The sequence below is a fragment of the Gracilinanus agilis genome, chromosome 1 (genome assembly GCF_016433145.1).
Source record: "Gracilinanus agilis isolate LMUSP501 chromosome 1, AgileGrace, whole genome shotgun sequence".
Taxonomy (NCBI): Eukaryota; Metazoa; Chordata; class Mammalia; order Didelphimorphia; family Didelphidae; genus Gracilinanus; species Gracilinanus agilis.
The window spans coordinates 524856814-524877606 of record NC_058130.1 but is presented as its reverse complement, the minus strand read 5'-3'; the positions used below and the strand labels follow the sequence as shown (position 1 = coordinate 524877606).

Sequence of the window (20793 nt, the reverse complement as noted above, 5' to 3'; positions counted from 1 at the left end):
CTCAAAGAATCATTTACTATAACTAGTTTATGCCTTTAAAAATCTTGTAGCTAAAAGTGCATATGATATTGCAGTTTCTACGAGGAAACTACAATTGTTGGAGACAGGAGGGAAATAGAAGAGAGAGTGCAAAACTAATGTTTGCTAGGTGCATTGACAGAAAGCCAATTAGTAGGGAATTCCCTTTGAGGTAAGATTTTACATTTACATTCAGAATGAATGTATTCAACCCCCTTCACTTCAATTAGTTTCATATCAAAGTTCATTCTGAATCTTCTAATGCCGTGTAGGTTTCTCTAAGGCACTTTCTTCTGACAGTTCACTTTCTTGATTTGAGGAGTTAGCGAGCTTCTTTTCCTGAAATTTCTCTAAAATTTTTTTTAAGTCTTGGATTTTATGAAGATTATACAAGCCCCCTTGAGGAGGGTGTTGACCAACACCCGGATCAACTCAGGATACATGGTTGAGTTATGAGGTAATAAATCAAGTGTCAAAAGAAAAACCAAAAATATATAAAAAAAAGAAAAAATAGAAGAAAAAAAATTAAATTTTGAGAGAAAAGAAAATCAAAATCAAAACCAAAATATCACAATCTAGGTATATAAAAGTTTCTGAGTAAGGAAGAATAAACCCATAACAGGTTCTTAATTAGAGCCTAATTAAAGTGATTTCTGTGCCACAAGTCTGTAGGACAAATGCAGTAATATAGCACTTACCCATTGGCAGACAGGGCTACAGAAAGTTGCCATACTATAAGAGAGAAAAAAAGGACTAGATTTTGATATAAAAGGGAAGTATGTTTCCCTGGTCTGATTTTACCTTCACTCTCCAGGACAGGGGTGCCAAAATGTCAAACTAAGGTAATTGTCAGAATGTGGCACAGGGAAGGCCTGTGTCTGACATGTCAAACAGCCACTACCTCGAACCTCAAGTTGTCTGTCTTGGCGCAGATATTATTAATCCTACAAGGATTGTTTGTCTTCTTGATCTTGTGCTTCTTTGTATTTTACAATGATTCTCTTGTGATCCCTTCTCCTGGAATCAGACACAATTATTAATCACAATCCCACAATATTTTAACAACCAATGACAGGTTTCCATAGTCTAAAGTTTTTGAATATGCATTGATATCAGAGCTAATAGTTATTGTAATTTTATCCTTCAAAATCCAAAACCTTAATACTGATTACATGTTCTTCAAGTACAAGAAATTAAAGGGAAAAAAATCAAATATCCTTATTACAAATAAAAATGAAAAAAAAATTCAGGAATTCAATGTGTTAGACAAAACTGTGTCCACTTGTTTATGAACTTTTATCTCCAATGCATGTTACAGGGTACAGTCAGTGTTGCTAGAAGGTACCCATTTTAGGTGTGAGCAATGAATCCAAAGAGTCCTTTTATCCAATTTTGATAGCTGTTGGAGTGGTTAACAATACTTGAAACAGACCTTCCCTGGCATGCTGAGTTGCTCCAGTATGCTGGAAGTTCTTTATGTATACCTTGTCTCCTGAGTTTAGGTCGTGAAATGAGAAGTTTATAGGTCCTGCTTGTACTGCAGCTCCAGATTCCTGGAGTTCTTGCAATTTGATCTGTAAGTCCTGTATATAGGAAGCAAAAGAAGTGTCCCCCTTTGTAATGATGTGTATGCAGGAGAAAAAGGCTTAACCTGTATAGAGGGATGTCCAAAAAGCCTCTTAACTGGTAAGATGTGTAGATCTCCCTTGAGCCTGCTTCGAAGATAAAATAGAGCTAGAGGGAGAATTTCAGGCCATTTTAAGTGAGTTTCAATGCACAATTTTCCAGTGTAATGTAGGATTTATGCAAGATCTCTTGCATTTGCAAAATTACCCTAGGCAATCCCATCAGTTAGGAGAATGGAACTCTGGCCCATGTAAGAGGGGAAACTAGATATTAAGGTATGGTCGCCAGGAATCAGATTTAGTTTGATTCCATATTTAAAATAGACTCAAGTCAGGATGGCTTTTATGGAAGTTTATTTACAATTAGGAAGGTTGAAGGTAGGGAAATAGAAACTCTGGCCCAGACCAGAGGTCCAGAATGGATGAGAGGATTTAGAGGTTAATTAAACAAGGCTACTAGCCACAAGGCCTTTTACAATTAGAGAGGCAAGAGAGCCTCCTTGAGGGTAGATCCTCCAGAAATGGCAAGGGAGGAGGCAAGAAGTCAGCCTAACTTACCCACGTGACAATTCAGAGGGAAGCCACCCAAGGTCTCAGCAGAGATCCTTCAACACCAATTTCAAAGCGCCAACTGCCTCCATAGGAAGTTACCATCATATTTGAAAGATAACATCTTTCATCACTTTCTGCATCCACCTCTAATTTCAAGTGGACAAATGGCAGCCTTAACACTGTTTTGGACTGCCCAAAGGGCAGTCCTTTGCTCTTGATTTGTTACTTATTGTCATGTGTGGGTAACTAATCTCTTCTCCCCACTAAGTTGAATGGGATGACATTATTTCTGATGGCTAGAGTCTAACAATGAATGAGGATGAGCTAATTCCATTTACATACCCGGTAGGTGCCAGTCCCAGGAGCTGACAGTTTGAGCTGGGACTATTAAAAACCCCTGCAGAACCAACCTGGGGGTTCTGATTTCCCTGACCTCACCCAGACACCCAGCTACCCTTGACTTCCCCTTAGGGACCCCAGGAGGTTGAAGGGAGGTTTGGGTTGTGGAAAGTGGGCAGGATTTAGATTAGGGCAGCCTAGCAACAGGGACACCCCTATACCAACTCAACAAATACATCTGTTAGCTGGTGGATCATACAATACCAGGGCAGTGTCAGATTTATCTCTGGCTGAGGGCTGGTTCCCTCAGCCTGACCTTACCTTCTAGGTCCATAGCCATCACTTGCCAGTCGCCCCTAGCAGCAGCCTCTCAAGAGGCCTACACCCTCTTCCACAGTTTTCCCTTCTGTGTTAAAATAAACCCTTAGCCTGAAACTGTGAGTTTCTGTAGTTATTATAACATTATTTTGGGCTAATGGGCTGAGGAGAGGGGAGAATAACAACCAGTTGACTTTGAAGGAAGTACTGGGCAAGCATCCATTGTATCCACAAAGTGTGTGAGCTTCACTTCCTGTTGAGTTCTGCTTTCACTCCAGCAGGGAGGGGCCCCTCACTCTCCACCTTAAAGGAGACTGACTGGGCATCACGGCTCAGGCTAGACATCACTGACAGGCTCAGATTACCTGCTAATTGCAGGCTCCCAGGCCCCAGGTGACTCACTTGTACCACCAGCTCCTCTATTATTAGCCCCATTATGCACCTATTACACCAGTCATAGTCTTAAGATCTCTATTCATTCTTTCAACCTGGCCTCAGCTTTGGGGATGATATAGTACTTTTAGGAGCTATTCCCAAACAGGAATAAATTTGAGATAAAACAGAATCAGTAAAATGAGTTCCCCTGTCTGAATCAATTTGTGCTGGCAGGCCAAAGTGAGGAATAATCTTTTACAAGTACTTTGGCAACAAAAGCCGCTGTGGCTTGGGTGCTAGGAAACACTTCCGGCTATCTGGTCAATTGATCTACTATGACTAGACAAAATTTATAATGTCCAGCTTTTTGAAAAGTGATAAAATCAATTTTCAGATGTTCAAAAAGTGTGTAAGCCAGAGGCTGCCCACCAAACACTTTGCCACGAAAGGCATGCTAGTTATATGCTTGGCAGGTGGGGTAGGCTGCACACACTTTAGAGGCTATGGTAGTTATACCAAGGGTTATCCATACTCTTTTAACAGAGTCTGCAATGCCCTGGGTGCCAACATGACCGTTTTTGTGAAGAGATCAACAAATTTGATGATAAAAATTTCTAGGGAGTAGGGGTTTTCCTTCAGATGACACCCATACTCCATTGATCTGTTTTGATTTGAACTTTTGTTTCCATTTTTCTACTTCCTGTTTATTATAGGAAAGGCTTGCTGCCAAAGTTAAAATTAGTTTAGGCCCTTCTGAGGCAGTGAGTTTTGCGCCAGTATCTGCCTGGTGGTTTTCTCTAGAGACAGGGTCAGTTCCACCTGTATGGACAGAGCAATGAACTAAGTAAGGTTAGGGCTTCAGGTAACTGGAGATCAGAAAGAACTTGATTAATGATTTCTGTATTTGTGATCCATTTTCCAGCTGATGTTAAAAATCCCCTTTGGAGCCATAGCATAACTACTGCAAAAATCATGAGTTGGCATGAGAAATTAAATGGGAATTTTTGGGGAATTTTTCAGAAACCATAGACAACATGTGAAGGCCAGCAGACAACATGCAAAAAGTTTAAAAACTCAGAAATGCATATTTAATCCATAATTTACAATAGTACCATAAATACCCCTTAAAAGAAAAAGGAAAAAATATTGGACTTCTTCTCTGGCATGAAGGGAAGGCCAAAAACTTTTACTCAGATTTTCCAGATCTCAGAGACATCATGCCCCTCACCCCCTGCAATGTGGAAGGGATAATTGTATTTGACTGGAACTTAGGAAGGAGACTAGGGCTAGATAAATAGACCTGAGTATTGTCTGCACAGAAATTATAATTGAGCCCAGGTGAGCTGATGAAATAAAATGTAGTATAGTGGAAGAAGAGAGGAGCACCCGAAGGAGCCTCAGGAATTGCCCAGTTTGTGGTTGTGATGTGGATGAAGATCTAGCAGAGGATACAGAGAAGGAAAGAATAATCATACAGATAGAACTGTGCCATGAAACAGAGTAAAGTGTACCCAGGAGGAGAAAGTTATTAGTGATTGAGAGCAATTTTTCATGAGTTTTAATAGTTTCTTTTCCATTTACTTGTGGGTTGCTTCCTTTGGCTAGTGTACTACTTAACCTACTTGTTTGATTGGGTACCTAAGAAATGGAAGTTTGGAACAGAGCATTTGCTTAGTTAGGGCTTAATTTCCCAAAGCCGGTCTACTCAAGATTTGCATTTGAGTTTAGAGGGTGTCACTATGTTATAAAATGATACTGAAAACTTCTTTGAGGATAGAGTATAATCCCTACAAAAGAATTCTTTTTTAACATCATTGGGGGATAAAAGTTATTTCCCTGATTAAAAATGATTGATGACTATATATTCCTTTCTCTGTAATATCTCCTCTTTTATGGAGATTTAAACTCTATGGTGAACCCCAGAGCTTTCTTTCATCTCTCCTTCTTAATCTTTTCTCCTTTTGTTCAGCAAAATATTTATAAAATGATTTTTGGAAAACTTGATCATTATGAAAAATTTTGAATTCAATTTAGAGGATCCTGGTGGCCTCTGACTACAGATTGTTTTCTCTGTAAGTGGATTCTTAATTTCCATAGCAACTTGCCTCACTAGAGTAGAAGTAAAGGTTTCATTGTGATATGTGTCTTGCCTTCTGCCCTGTAGGGATAGGATACTAGCTGTCTATGGATCAGCTACAGACTGTCTATGGGCATCTGGAGGGTTGATTTCTCTAGTTACAATTCTCTGTAATTAGAGATGTTCTAGTCCTTCTAATGGGGAACCCTCAAATTTACTTTGTGTATAGTTAGTAAACAGATAATGTTTCACTGGCTTCTCCTCCTCTCCAGATTGAAAGATTTGGGACTATCTTAAATGTGCCTGATGCTTTTAAATTTTTTTCTCTTTCATTTTTTGTTAAAAAAATTTTTTTATTGCTAGCTCTTTACTATTACTTTGCTTTTATTTTTCTTCTTCCCAACAAGAAAAGCCATTTTCTGTAACAAAAAGTAAAGAGAGAGTGGGGAAAAGGGGACAGTTCAGGAGCACCACTAATGGCACATCAACCAAATCTAGCAAATGTAGAGTCCCTCACCCCTGAGAAGTGAAAAGGTTAATTTTCCTCTTCTCTTTATTGAGGCCAAGCTTCATCAGTGTAGTTGAATAAGGTTCTTTGAGGGAAATCATTCCTGGCATGGAGTGAAGAGAGGCTGGGTCAGCATTATTGGCATCATTTTCAGTTTTCATGCTTTTACCTATCTCTCTATTACTCTTCATCAAGTGCTTTGTGATATTCATATTCATCCTTTCCTATAGCATAGTAATATTCATTTACATTCATGTACCACAGTTTTAAAAAATATTCTCCAGATGAAGGACATTTGTTTTTTGCTTTTGTTATTACAAAAATTAATCCCTCTATTCTGGGGTTACATATGACCTTTCTTTATGGTTTGATGCTTATAAAAAGGCTTTTTCACTGAATGGCTTGAGTAGGCCTTATTCTGTACCTGGAATTAATCCTTCTCTTCCTTAAAGGCCTAGTTCAGGGGATCACTTTCTCCATGTTTTGTTTTGTGGTTATTTTTAATTATTCATTGTCCTTTTATGTGTGGAATTGTTTCACCTCTAGTTTTTTATATGTTGTGTTGTCCTATTTCTAAAAATTCAGAATTTGATTATTTTTTGCTCTTCTGGGTATAGTAAAAAAGCACATATTAGACTAAGACTTTGAAAAGCATGAGAAAGGAGTTAGCCTCATCTTGAATTCTTCCATTTTATTTCATCTGTAATGATTAAAAATTATAAAGGCTGAAATTACTAGAGAAATTAATATTTTAGTTAAAGCCATGTTGATAAAATAAATCGACCACGCACCTGTAAAAAATTCAAATTCCCACCTCCACCATTTTCTTCCATACCTTCCCTACTCCTCTCTGACCCCCAGGAGCCCACTCAGGTAGCAAAAGAGACCGTCTCCAGTCCACCCTCCGAATTTAAGCTGCACTAATACAAGTTGGTTCCCGTTGTCTCACGTTTAACCGGAAACTCATTGGATCACGGGGAATGTAGTCTCAAAGTCTCCACGTGTCCACAGGAAGTTTGTAAGATGCTTTTAAATGGCACCTCCCTGAATTCCAAACACACTCATCATCATCATCATCATCATCATCATCATCATCATCATCATCATCATCATCATCATCGCTACGATTTNTCATCATCATCATCATCATCATCATCATCATCATCATCATCATCATCGCTACGATTTATATAGAACCTACTGTTTCCGGTACTCTGTTAAGCACTTCACAGTTAATATCACATTTTATTCTTACAACAACTCTGGGAGATAGGGGTTTTATTATTCTTATTTTATAGATGAAATAGAGGCAAACAGATTAAGCCATTTGCTTAGTCACATGGTTAGTTCCTTGGTGCTTTCCTGATTGCAAGTCCTGCCCTCTGTGTCCACTGGCTCTGGCTCGCTGCCACTTCAGTTCAGGATTACTTTCCTTTGGGCATTTTGTTGTTCCTGGTCCTCTTTGGGCATTTTATCATTTCCTTAAAGGATTTATTTTTCTTATTCTGACTTTAAAGTGACAATTCTAGGAAATTACAGGATTTTGCAGACTGAATTTACCACCAATTTATGCTGTTGTATCATAACTGCCTGGTAATTCTTTCATTATATTTTTTTATTGGTTCTCACATTCTCAATAATCAATGCTTACTTTGTGCCATGTATTCACTTCAAAGGGCTTTGGATACTGTAAAGTTTAATTTCCTTTTTACAATACAAAGACAAAAATGGAAAAGCCACTGCCCTAGGCAACTGGTAGTGCAGTGGATAGTTGAGCCTAGAGTCAGGAAGACCTAAATTCAAATCCTTCCTCAGATACTCACTAGTTATGTGGCCCTAGAAGTCACTTAAACATTGACTACCCCAGTTTCTTCATCTGTAAAATGTGAATATTTTCTACAGTTATGAGGATCAAATGAGATAATAATTGTAAAGTGCTTAGCACAGTTCTTGGCAAATAGTAAATGCTATTTAAATATTCCTTTCTTATCATCCCCCATTCCCTTTCCTTCAAGCTTACAAACTATTGAAGATACAGAATGTACCAGTTCCTTGTGTATCTACATTGCTTTCTTTAGATCAGTGGTTCCCAAACTTTTTTGGCTTACCGCCCCCTTTCCATAAAAAAATATTACTTAGCCCCCTGGAAATTAATCTTTTTAAAATTTTAATAGCAATTAATAGGAAAGATAAATGCACCTGTGGCCATCACTGCCTCTCTGGATCGCTGCAGCACCCACCAGGGGGCAGTAGCGCCCACTTTGGGAATCACTTCTTTAGATGGTTGTCCTCTTTTCCCTACATTGGCTGTTTTTCTTGTGTTCTCAAAATTCCATTCTTACCAATTTCCTTTTTTCACTATCGTTAATTTTCACTATGGGCTCCTACTTCTTTTTTTTCTCTAAACTCTTTAAAACCATTGTGACCCTGAGTTTTTTAACTTTACACTAATAGCATAAGCAGGTCCTTCCCTGTTAGAAAATCATTAGGTATGGGCTTAACTGTATAGACTGTCAATCAAGAAACAGCCTAGGAAAATCCACTGAATAATTATTAGAAAATTGGCCTCCATTTGATGAAAAAACATTTTTGACCAGAGCAGTTCATGAAACTGCCCATTAAAGTATTTAGGAATGGCAGTGAAATTACAGATTTTTAGAAGTGTTCCAGTATTGAATATATTCATTTAAACTTAATAGAGGGAATATAAAACCAATGTAGTAAAAACTAAATACAAAAGCCTACATTCTACGTTAGGATTAGTTAAGGAAGAAAGAGGGAGAAAAGAAGTGTTGGAAGATGAAGGAACCAAGGGAAGTTGGGGAATAAGCATGGAGTCAATCAGAGTCAGTAATCATTTATTAAGTACCTATTTTGTGTTTGGCATTGTGCTAAGCTCTGGGGTTAAAAAGACAGGTACAGGGCTGTCCCTTCCCTCAAGCAGCCCTCTATCTAATGGGGGAAGACAACACACCAAAAATAAAAGGATGGAAGATTCCCCAAGGTGGGGAGCTGTGATGAAGTCCTGTAGTTGTGGGGGAGTTGTTCTCAGGAGATGAAAGTTTCAGAGTTTATTTAATCTTAAAGAACTATGAGTTTCTGGAGATCATGAAGTCCAAGAAAGTAGACCCATGAGAAATGACGAATATGAAGCAATGGCCCAACTACTGAACTGAACATCAGGGCCTTATTGAGATCTTTGCTTTGTTACTTTTTATCCATTTGACCCAAAATGTGTCACTGAGAACTGAATGTCATACTCCAAATGTGGTACAGCTCTGGGTTAATTTTTTCTCATAAATTACATATTAAAATTTAGGTAGAAGATCTTTTAATTCCATGATCCTCTTGAAAGAGAAAACATAGGAAAAAAGAGATACCGGATGCCTTTGGGGAAGAAAAAGGAAAGAGGAGATGAAACAAGGAATGGGGAAAGAGCAGGTTTATTTTAAACCCTTACCTTCAGTCTTAGAATCAATAGTGTATTGATTCCAAGGCAGAAGAGTAGTAAGGGCTAGGCAATGGGGATTAAGTGATTTGCCTAGAGTCATACAGCTAGGAAGTGTCTGAGGCCACATTTGAACCTAGGACCTTCTGTTTCTGTGCCCAGTTCTCAATCCACTGAGCTACTCAGCTGCCCCTGAAAGAGCAGGTTTAAAGGCTGTTTATTTTGTTTGTAGGTGTGAGTGTAATTTATTGCTTTGAAATAATATAAACTAATAATTGGTGGTAGAGAGATCTTTCATAGAGGTTTCTTAACTCTATCATAATAGAGTTTAATTTTTGCCAGTGAGAACATATTCTTACTTTTTATATCATCACAAATCATAAGTCCTTTCCAATCTAGTCTAGTCTGTACTTCACTTAAGAATCACCATTACATCTTATGTAACAAGTGGTCATGCAATCTTCATTGGAAGACTTAGATGTTTTGCAAAATGCCTTTTATGAATATAGCCAGCAAGGGGAGATTTGGATTTAGAGATGTAAGAAATAAAATGGATAGAGAAGGACAGATTTAAAAATATTGTGGTTTTAAAAGATTTATTGGTAGCCTTTAGAAAAATGAAGGCACATGCCATGTTAAGAATCAGGTTAAAAGACTCACCATTACCTCTGCCACCATGCTGCTTTCAGTCGGACAAGAAATCGATTAACTTGATTTCAAAATAAAATAGACCTAAGGATGACTTTTATGGCAGTTTATTTACAATTAGGAAGGTTGAAGATAGGGAAGTTGAGAGAGAAACTCTGGCCCGGACCCAAGGCCTGAACCAGGTGGAATTTAGAGGCCCCAGCAGAGGGGTACAGAGGTTAATTAAAGAAGGCTTCTAGCCACAAGGCCTCCTCCAATAGCCTCCTTGAGGCTAGAGCCTCCAGAAACACCAAGGGAAGAGAAAGAGAATCAGCCTAACTTACCCATGTAACAATTCAAAGGGAAGCAGTCTGACATCTCACCAGAGATCCTTCAACACCAAATTCAAAGCACCAACTCCCCCCACAGGAAGTTACCATCATATTTAAAAGATAGCATCTTTTGTCACTTCCTGCCTCCACCTCCAATTTCAAGTGGACAAATGGCAACCTCGATACTGTTTTGGACTGCCCAAAGGTTAGTCCCCTGTTTTTGATTTGCTCCTTACTATCATGTATGGGTAACAGACCTTCCCCTCCCCACTTAATTATAAGTTGGGTGGGGTGACATTATTCCTGGTGGCTAGAGCCTAAACAAATGAATGAGGGTGAGCTAATTCCATTCACATAATAGGTAGACATCAGACATAGAGAGCTTTCTTAGATATTGGATAGTGAAGAGTCTGAAGAGAGATGTGGGACAGTTATTGGTTAGAGTAAAAAAATCAAGGTAAGGATGTTTTAGGATTTAAGAGATGGCCATATTACATTGATTTGTAGAGAGGAAGGAAGCTGAAGCAAGGTTCTGAACAAGCCAGGAAGGAAAGGAATTTACTTTAGTAAAGCAAAGTTCTTGTGACATTGGAATAAGGAAGAAAAGTATTGATGATGTTGAGAAGTTTTGAGAATTGGAAAAGAATTGAGGAAGTTCCCATTTGATGTACAAATTCACACTAACTTTGGAGGCTATCATTTCCTGTGTCAGTGGGAGGAAGAAGATATTAGAAGCATGGGTAGGGAATTAATAAGAGGATAACTTTGTTACAGTTCCTAAGGAAAAAAGAACTGTAAGGCTAGAATAGGGCGATTTGCCTGCTGACTGTGAGGATCCTGCTCACATTGTACACTATATCTTTATAGTGAATGAAATCAGCTCAATTTAATAACTTTTTTTTCTAGTTACACCACAAACCCAAGAGTTAGAAAATTGTGTATACCCTTAAAACCATTGCCATAGAAGGAACAGTCTAAATGCAGATTGAAACATGCCATTTTTCATTTCATTTCCTCCATGAAGTTTTCCATAATGTAAGCAAATATGTCTCTGATTTCATAACATGATGAGCAAGGAAATATGTATTATATGATATGTGCAATATATACTACATGTCTTCTTGGGGGTGGAGGTAGGGGAGGGAAAAAAAGTGGGCAGATTTTTGGACATAGTTTATGTGAGAATTTTTTTCCTGGATAAGCATTTTGTAATTTATTACATATTTATAACAAATTATGTAATATAATTTGTTATACCATATGTTATGTTATGTATAAAAATTAAAAATAAATGGTAACAAATTACTTAGTCTGGCAATTTTATGTCAGGATGATCTATAGAGAGAAATTCAAGGTAGAGAAATGACTTAAAGAGTTTTAATGATCTGCAGAGCATATTCTCTTTCATGTTAGTTTATTTACAGTTTTATTTTGGGGTTTTGATTTTATATAATTTTTCTCTTATAACAATGAACAATATGGAAATATGTTTTGCATGATAATACATGTATTGCCTAGATCAAATTGCTTACCATCTCTGAAAGGAGGGAGGAAATGGAGAGAGGGAGACAACTCAGATCTTATTTTAGAAAAAGAAAATGAATGTTAAAAACTGTGAAAACAAAATATCTGAAAAAATTGGTGGTGAGGAGATGAAGGTTTAATCTGGTGGTTATAGAAATTGAAAGGAATGAACAAATCCAAGAAGTCTTAAAAATGAAGCATCAAGGGGGCACCTGGGTAGCTCAGTGGATTGAGAGCCAGGCCTAGAGACGGGAGGTCCTGGGTTCAAATCCGGCCTCAGACACTTCCCAGCTGTGTGACCCTGGGCAGGTCACTTGACCCCCATTGCCTACCCTTACCAATCTTCCACCTATGAGTCAATACACAGAAGTTAAGGGTTTAAAATAAAAAAAAAAATTAAAAAAAAATGAAGCATCAACAAGCTACTGCAATTATTTTAATGGGTATCTTATGCTTCTAAGTAATTTGTATTACTTTGAAGTTTGGTAGTCTGTGAGAAGAATTTTAATTGTGAAGGGATTCCAGGTAAGTAGCACATAGTTAAGATGTAAACAGACTGCTTGCTAACCTGGAAAATGCTTTAGGCATCTGCATTAATAAAGAGCATAATTCTTATCTTTTTCCTAATTCCTGTTGAGGAAAAGTCAGAGGGTCAGAAATACCTTGATAATCTAGAGTATCTTCCTGTTGTCAGTTGGTGTGTAAAAATATACCATAATGTTAATTGAATAGTATCCAAAATTGGATGCATTCTGAAGGCCTCTAAAATGATTTGGAGATTCTCCTCTATTTTAGATTTTGTGTATATTCTCTTCTTTAGCACAGCTAATTGAGGACTAACTTTTTGTCTGGAATGAAGCTGATTTTTTTTTTTTTGCTTTACTTTTTATTATTTTTACAGAGAAGAAAGATATGGGATACTGAATGCACACTTTTTCCAGGAGAGAGCATGTCTGGCTTGAGGAAAGAAGATGCTGCGACTTCTGTGGCGAATACATCCCTTTCTAAAGCATGGCTTAACTGTGGTGATGGCTTTCAAAGTGACTCTGTGCCACCGGTAAAGACTTTTTCAAATTACTCTTCTTGAAGGTCAAAGATGGTTTTCCAACATGCTGCAGTGAGGAATTTTAATGTTGGAGTGTTGGAACTTGTGGAACTTGAATGTCTATTCCAACTTGGCCAATCACTACCTGGCTTTGGACAAGTTCCTTCTTTTCCCTGGGCATCAGCTTCCTAACCTATAAAAGGGAGGGGTTGAACTAAATGACCTCTACTGACCTTTCAAGCTTTAAATCTTGATCCTTTGTTCCAGTTTTTGAGTGAAGTGAGATGTAGGACAAAACCTCAGTACCATTACTATCTGAGGTTTCATGCATTTAAAAAATTTATCTTCTAATTCTCATCTTAGTTGTACATAACAAATCTTACCTTTCCTTTTCCTGATATATTTCTATTTGAATTCAGTGACCTTTTTGTGTGGAATTTTAAAAATTGGGGAATTATATTAGGCCACAGTAATATTAAATATAGGAAGTTGGAATGAGAAGGTCCTCTGAGATCTGTTGCTGTCTTTGCTGGGACTGGTATTCATGCCCTTTAAAGAACTATATATCTGCCTAAAATAGTAATTCCTGAGCTGTAGCTGAGTCTATCTTGACAGTCCTTTCCAAAGGTTCTGTTGAGACCTATTGGAGGGTAATTATAAGCCTCTCAGTGCTTATCGTAATTATTGTAATGCCTATTATTTCCATCTTTGAGTATTCCACAATGTATATAGTGATTACTAAATTCTAATTGAGAGGAGATATTCCCTAATGTTCCATAGCATTGGTTTATTGCTTTCTACCCCACTACTGGCATCCTTGAGTTGGAGTCTTCTTTTAGATTTTCTGGTTTACTTTTAATTCTGCATTGCTTTTTTAAAAAAAAAACAACTTTATGTGATGCATCTGCATCTTATCTACATTCTTCTCTATGACCAACAAAGTATTCAGATTCCCCACCCCCACCCCTCTAATCCTTTATGTTAATGGAGTTGGTTTAATTTTTTTAATCAGGTCTAATATAATTGCTAGGTTCTAGAGAGGCTTAAATATGTCTAGAGAAGGCCTAGAGGTCGTTTATTCTTTTCCTGCTAAATAACTATATATAACTATCCTAGATTGATGGGTATTTTTGAATATTCAGCTTGAAACTAGACATCAGATAGTTTTCAGATAAAAACAAAAAATTAGAGTGTTAAGAGTGAAAGTTGCTGTGCCAATACATTGGTTCTAAGACACAGAAGGCAAGGGCTTATAAATAATCAGAACATGGTAAGACATGACCCTAAATTGTTTTGAGAAACCTCTATCATTCATTAATATGGATCCTCCTTCCCCAGTGCAGGTCTCAACATCTCCATGTTTTTTGTTTTGATGAATGAAAAAATTGATCCACAGGTTGTCAGCTTTCTGATGATGAGGGCCTGTCAGCATATATCTGAGTTTAACTTTGGATAATAACTTGTGGTCCCATTCTTCACTAGGGCCTATCAGTGTGGTAGGACTTGCTTGAGGTGCACTGTGCTGGCATGGCCTTTGGCATGGCTATCTTCCTGCCATCATGAGGTTACAGGGTAGGACTTCAGTGGAGGATCATAACATTTATGGTGCTAAGACATTTCTGAATATATTTTGATTATGAATTCCTAAAGTATTGTAGGTTTTTAAGTGTGTTGGTTCATTATAAATGTGAAAATTTTTTGTGTATAAAACAGAATAATAAACTTCTTTTTGCTTGTTTTCTACATAAATGGGAATTTTTACTGTATAAGGACTTGAATCAGAGAATTTTTAGAGCTGGAAGAGACCTGTTTGATATCTAGTCAAACCCCCCTTTTTTGTGGATGAGGAAATGGAGCCTTAGAGAAGGAGAAATGGGAGGGAACAAACATTTATCAAGTGCTTGGTATGTTCCCGGCGCTATGCTAAGTAGTGTACTAATATTATTTCTCTACCCGCCCCCACCCCCCATTATTTGTTTTTTTGTTTTGTTTTGTTTTGTTTTTTTAAACCCTTGTACTTAGGTGTATTGTCTCATAGGTGGAAGATTGGTAAGGGTGGGCAATGGGGGTCAAGTGACTTGCCCAGGGTCACACAGCTGGGAAGTGGCTGAGGCCAGCTTTGAACCTAGGACCTCCTGTCTCTAGGCCTGGCTCTCACTCCACTGACCCCCCCCCTCCCCCATTATTATCTCCATTTTACAATTATGGAAATGAGGCAGACAGGTTAATTGATTTCTCCAGGGCCACAAAGCTAGTGTCTGAGGCTGGATTTAAACTCAGATTATTTTGACTCTAGGTCTAGTGTTCTAGACACTTGACCATCTAGCTGCCTGTGACTTGCCCATAGTCTCACACCAATTAAGTGTTTTGTTTTTTTAACTCAGTATATAGCATAATTGTGTTGTGAAGAATATTTCCTTGGTTTAATGTCCTATTAAGGGAAAGTCAAGGGAGTGATAATGACCTAGGATTGCCGTGGTGGGTGGTAAGATGTTTTGGTTGATCGTAAATCACATGAAAATCAGGATATTATTGATTGAGGAGGCAGTAAAATTTTATTCAGCACCATTAGCTCTTATTTATAGATACTTGAATTTCTCTATTACATTTTGCCTGCAGATTATAGAATTGTCCACTGAGATGGCTATTATGAAGAAGCACCTTGAATCATCCCTCAAAGCTAAGGAAGGTAAATTTTTCTCCCTCATTTTACTACATCAAAAAGTCTTTCTTGACATCTCATTGTGATGAGTTCTTAAAGGATATGCCAATTAAATGCAAGCTCAGAGGAGTCCTATTAAATCAGGAAGGATTTGCATATGGATTAAATAATGGGAATGATCATCATCCTAGAGACCTACATTAAGAGAATTTCATTGCCAGGGGTGGCTGAAGTTTAATAAAATTTTTTTTGGCCACATCCACTTTTAAAGACTGTCTGTTAAAATTAAAGAAGTGGGCCAGCGAGGTGGCTCTGTGGATTGAGAGTTGGGCCTAGAGACAGGAGGTCCTGGGTTCATTCTGGCTTCAGACACTTCCTAGCTATGTGACCATAGGCAAATTACTTAACTTCCATTGCCTAGTCTTTATTGCTTTTCTGCCCTAGAAGCAATACACAGTATTGAATCTAAAATGGAAGATAAGGTTTTTAAAATAATTAAAGAAAAATAATGATCTTTGGTTGAAGGGTTATCCACATTGACGAAATAACAAGTCTTTACATTATTGGAGGTTCTTGATGGAGTAAATTACTACTTTCTTTGCTTAGTTCTGGAACCTGAAATAAATCTGGCCGAAAGCAATGGCCCCAAGGCCTTAGATTGTGCTCTGGCACTCAATATATTAGAGATTTAGACAAAAAAAAAATAAGGGGTCACTATACATTCAGCCCAATTTTCTCCCCTCAGAGACCAAGTGCCATGTCTGCCCCACCCTCCACTCCCCAACATGCTGGGTGCACCTCACCACCCCTCCCTTCTGACCCCCTTTAACCCACACAGGGAAGGGAGAAAGCACTCCTACTGGGTGACTGAGCAGAGGTCACAGAGGGGAGCAGCTCTGCCTGAGTCCCTCTGCCTTTCTAGTAACAAACTCTGGGGGTGGGGATGGGGAGGGAGGGTGACTGAGTGCCCACAGAGAGTGCTCTATGTGCCATTTTTGGTACCTGTGCCATAGATCACCATCACTGCACTATATTCTCTTGCTAAGTATTTGTATGATCTCAGGCAAAATTGAAGCAGTACATGTTTAATTCCATAGGGTCAAGACACTATGTGATAGACGTCATTTCCCCTACATAGAAACAGAAGATTAAAACACAGTGTACTCACTTACTAAGAGAGTATAATTTAATAGAGAAGTTAAGACTTGTGGACTTAATGGCTATAATACAAAATTGGATATAATAAGTGCAAAGTAACTGTGAGACATAAGGAGAAATTTTGTTTTCAATCATCAAAGAAAAATTTAATTATAAAAATAATAAAAAGTGTACCATATTCAGACAGGAAAGATGCTCATCAATAGAGGTAGAAAAAAGGAAGATTTTTTGGTTAATTTTCACTTAACCCCAAATCAAATCAATCAGGTCCTACAAAAGGACATTAACAAAGATTAATAAGGATACTCAAAATTTTACTTATGTTATTTATGGAATACTTATCTTTCAGGAACTCAGTGTAAGATTCCTGACACTTCCAGTTTTGAGTCATAGAAGCCTTTCAGTACTTTTGTGAGATAGATATTTCTTCTTTTGTTTTTCAGAAATTAGTAACAAAAGTATTAAAGTAAGGAAAGTTCCATAAACATTTCTTCCCCCAGAAGTGAGAAAACGAATCAGTGATTTGTGGCAGCAAATAATTGAAATTGAACAATCAGTTGGGGAATGGCTGAAAGATGGTAGACTTCAGGGGTCTTGTTTCTTGACCTAATCTGTATTTTCCAGATAGGTGGTTATTGAAATTTTTCATCACATTTGTAATTCCTCCAACAGGACAGAAATTATTTATTATTTCCTTCTATCTTTGTTCAGTGCTAAGGATAGAACTTTGTATATAGTAAGTATATTGAATAAAGGGTTAAGGAATGAACACTGTTACTGTGTACAGTGTTCTGATTCTGCTTACTTTACTTTGTATCAATTCACTTAAGTTTTTCCAGGTTATTCCAAAATCATCCTGCACATCATTTCTTATAGCATCATAGTATTCCTTGACAATCATGTACCACAACTTGTTCAGCCATTCCCTAATTGATAGACAACTGTTCAATTTCAATTATTTGCTACCACAAACAGAACTGCATTAAATATGTTTGTACAAATAGGTCCATTCCCCGTGGTTGGATTTCTGGGGTACAGTAATGGTATTGCTGGATCAAAGGGCATGCTCATGTTTAGAGCTTTGTTCTCCACCAGTGGTATTAGTTTATAACTCCACCAATAGTGCATTAATGCCTCAATTTTCCTGTATCACCTCCGACATTTATCATTTTCCTTTTCTGTCATATTGACCAATCTGGTAGGTGTGAGGTAGCACCTCAGAGTAGTTTTTATTTCCATTTCTCTAATCAAAAGTGATTTAAAGGAGCAGCTAGCTAGGTGACTTATTGGATAGAGAGCCAGGCCTAGAGTTGGGAGGTCTTAGGTTCAATTTGATCCCAGACACTTCCTAGCTGTATGATTCTGGGCTAGTCACTCAATCTCCAGTTGCCTACCCCTTACTGCTCTTTTTTGTCTAGGAATTAGAATATCAATTCTAAGACTGAAGGTAATTTTCCTAACAGTTTTTGTTAAATAGTGAGTTCTTGTCCCCAAAACTTGGATCTTGTGTTTTATCAGACACTAAATTACTATGGTCATTTGTTACTAGGTATTGTATACCTAATCTTTTCCACTAATCCACCACTCTGTATTTTAGCCAGTAACAGATTGTTTTGATGATTCCCGCTTTATAATACACTTTGAGTTCTACTATTAGTAGGCCACTTTCCTTCACATTTTTTTTTCTCATTGATTCTCTTGATATTCTTGACCTTTTGTTCTTTCAGATGAATTTATATTATTATTTCTAGCTCTATAAAATAATTTTTGGGCAGTTGGTATGATTGGTGATTGGTATGGCACTGAATAAATAAATTTAGATAGACTTGTAATTTTTATTGTATTAGCTCAGCCTACCCATGAGCATTTAGTATTTTTCCAGTTGTCTAGATCTGACTTTATTTGTGACAAGTGTTTTGTAATTGTTGTTCTTGCAGTTCCTACATTTGTTTTGACAGATTGGACTCCCAATTATTTTATATTATCTGCAGTTAATTTAGATGGAATTTCTCTTTTATCTCTTGTCTTTGGGTTTTGTTGGTAATATGTAGACATACTGATGATTTATATGGGTTTGTATTTTATCAGGCAACTTTGTTGAAGTTGTTAATTATTTCAACTACTGTTTTTAGTTAATTCTCTAGGATCCTCTAAGTTTACCATTGTTAATGTGGAATTTAAGAGAACCCCAAATTTAGTCAGCTTGAAAGATGGAGAACCCAAAGCTTGTCTTTTTTTCTGGTGAGAAGCCACCCAGAAGAGAATCTTTGACTAGCAGTTTCAGACTGAATAATAGACCCTAAGGTAAATGATAATCCCAGTTAGGTGGGGCTAAGCAAATGCTAAGTACTCTTTTTGTTCTGTAGTCTTCCCATTGTATCAGAGATCCTTCCTAAGAAGACCAACCCCTGGGCAGGGACCATCCTTTTGGGGTCCTTTGTAAGTGGTCTGTTCCCTGACACCCTAGCCTCTGGCTATGGTTTCTTTCCCAAGCCTGTCCCTGTAGTTTGAACCCTCCCATTTCCCTTTAGCCATGATGATGTCAATCATATTTCCCTGTCCCTTGGTTTCCCAAAAGAGTATATAAGCTCCCCAATTTCTTTTATTATTTGGAGTTATCATCTAGTGCAGTGGCACTCCCAGAGAAGTAGGTGACCAGAGCAACCAGAGTTTCAGGGCTCTGTGTGGAGGCCTGAGAGGAACTTGCTGAACCCCTTTTCCTTAATTAAAGAAGTAGTTTTTCTGATTATTTAATAGTTCTGTATTCCAGTAACCATCATATCTGCAGGAGAGGGGTAGTTTTGTTTCTTCGTTATTTATTCTAATTCTTCCAGTTTCCTCTTCTCTTATTGCTATAGCTAGCATTTCTAGTATAATATTGAATAATAGTGGTGATAATAGGCCTAAATAGCTTTTTAAGAAATGGGTAGTTTATCTCCTCTTGTTAAAACTTGGGGAAAACAGATGAGGATGAATAGTTATGTAGCACTTATTCTGTGCTGAGCACTCAGCTAAGTGTTTAAAGTTATCACATTTAAGCCTCACAACAATTCTGTGAAGTAAGTGTTGTTATTGTCCAAATTTTACACTTGAGGAAACTAACACAAACTAGTGAAGTAACTTGATCAGTCACTTAGCTAAAGTGTCTAAGGTTGGATCTTCCTGACCCTAGCTCTGGTACTCTGTCTAGTGTTCTACCTAGCTGCCTCAAAGTCAGTTGTAAGTAACAGGAGATAAACCAGAATTCAGCTCTTTAGTCACAAAGGTTTCAGACTGCTGATAGTACTCAGCCATTTGTTGACAGTTTCATGTGAAGGTCTCTGTCTCATCATTTGGAACTGAAACCTTCATTCAGATATCTGGTGTCCAGACCTCTGGTTTTAGGCATATTTTACTGGACTTGAAGTTTTCTAACATTTTCATTCAATAACAAATCCTTCCCCTTCCCTCAGCTCTATTGGAACAGTATAGTAAGATTGCCATGCCAGTGTAATTGCCATAGCAACATTTTTACTTTTTGTTTTTTCTATTTCAGAATAAATTAGATCTTACCTGGTTTGTTTGATTAAAACTAGGACTAAGTAGAGGGAATAGAGAGGGAGCCAAGAGTAGAAGGTAGAAGTGGGATAGTATTGATTAATGGTAAGGAAGTTTGTAAGGAGTAGAATACTTCTGTTAATTCTCTGACAGATTAAAATCATTTTGATAAACACTTATTAAATGCCTCTTGGAACCAGAGAATTGCTTAGTGTAAAGCACTAGACCAGGGTACAAAGATGGGGAAAAAAACCAGTTCTTGCTGTTAAGCAGCTGACAATCTAGAAAGGGTTATAGGACATATAGGACATACTTATTATACATTTGGGGAGAAAAGAGAGATCCAGTGCCCTCCAAGGAAGGAAGAGGAAAAACTCATTAGGGATAGTAGGATTTAGGTTTCATAGGCAATATTTTGGGGAAATAGGGATGGAATGGTTATCTCTTCATGGTTAATAGTTTTTTCTTTGCTTTTCTAGAATTTTAAAGCTTTTGTTTCTAAAACTACCGTGAACTATTTTATTGAGTCTACTAGTGGCTAGTGTCCCAATGTGATCATGAAATTGTACTGCAGGAAAGCTCAAGAGGATTCATATCATCATTAACATATATTATTGAGTGCCCCATAAGCATGGTTAGAAATTATAG

General features: G+C 37.6%; 1 protein-coding gene across 1 annotated transcript in view; it reads left to right on the top strand.

The window, feature by feature from the left end:
• Window positions 1-3795: 3795 nt before the first annotated feature.
• Window positions 3796-20793, top strand: part of SPIDR (scaffold protein involved in DNA repair) — a 590496-nt gene continuing 573498 nt past the window's right edge. The window contains exons 1-4 of the mRNA XM_044682801.1: window positions 3796-3848; window positions 4664-4692; window positions 12643-12800; window positions 15408-15477. Coding sequence (XP_044538736.1) covers window positions 3796-3848; window positions 4664-4692; window positions 12643-12800; window positions 15408-15477 — 310 coding nt within the window. The remainder of the gene's footprint in view (window positions 3849-4663; window positions 4693-12642; window positions 12801-15407; window positions 15478-20793) is intronic.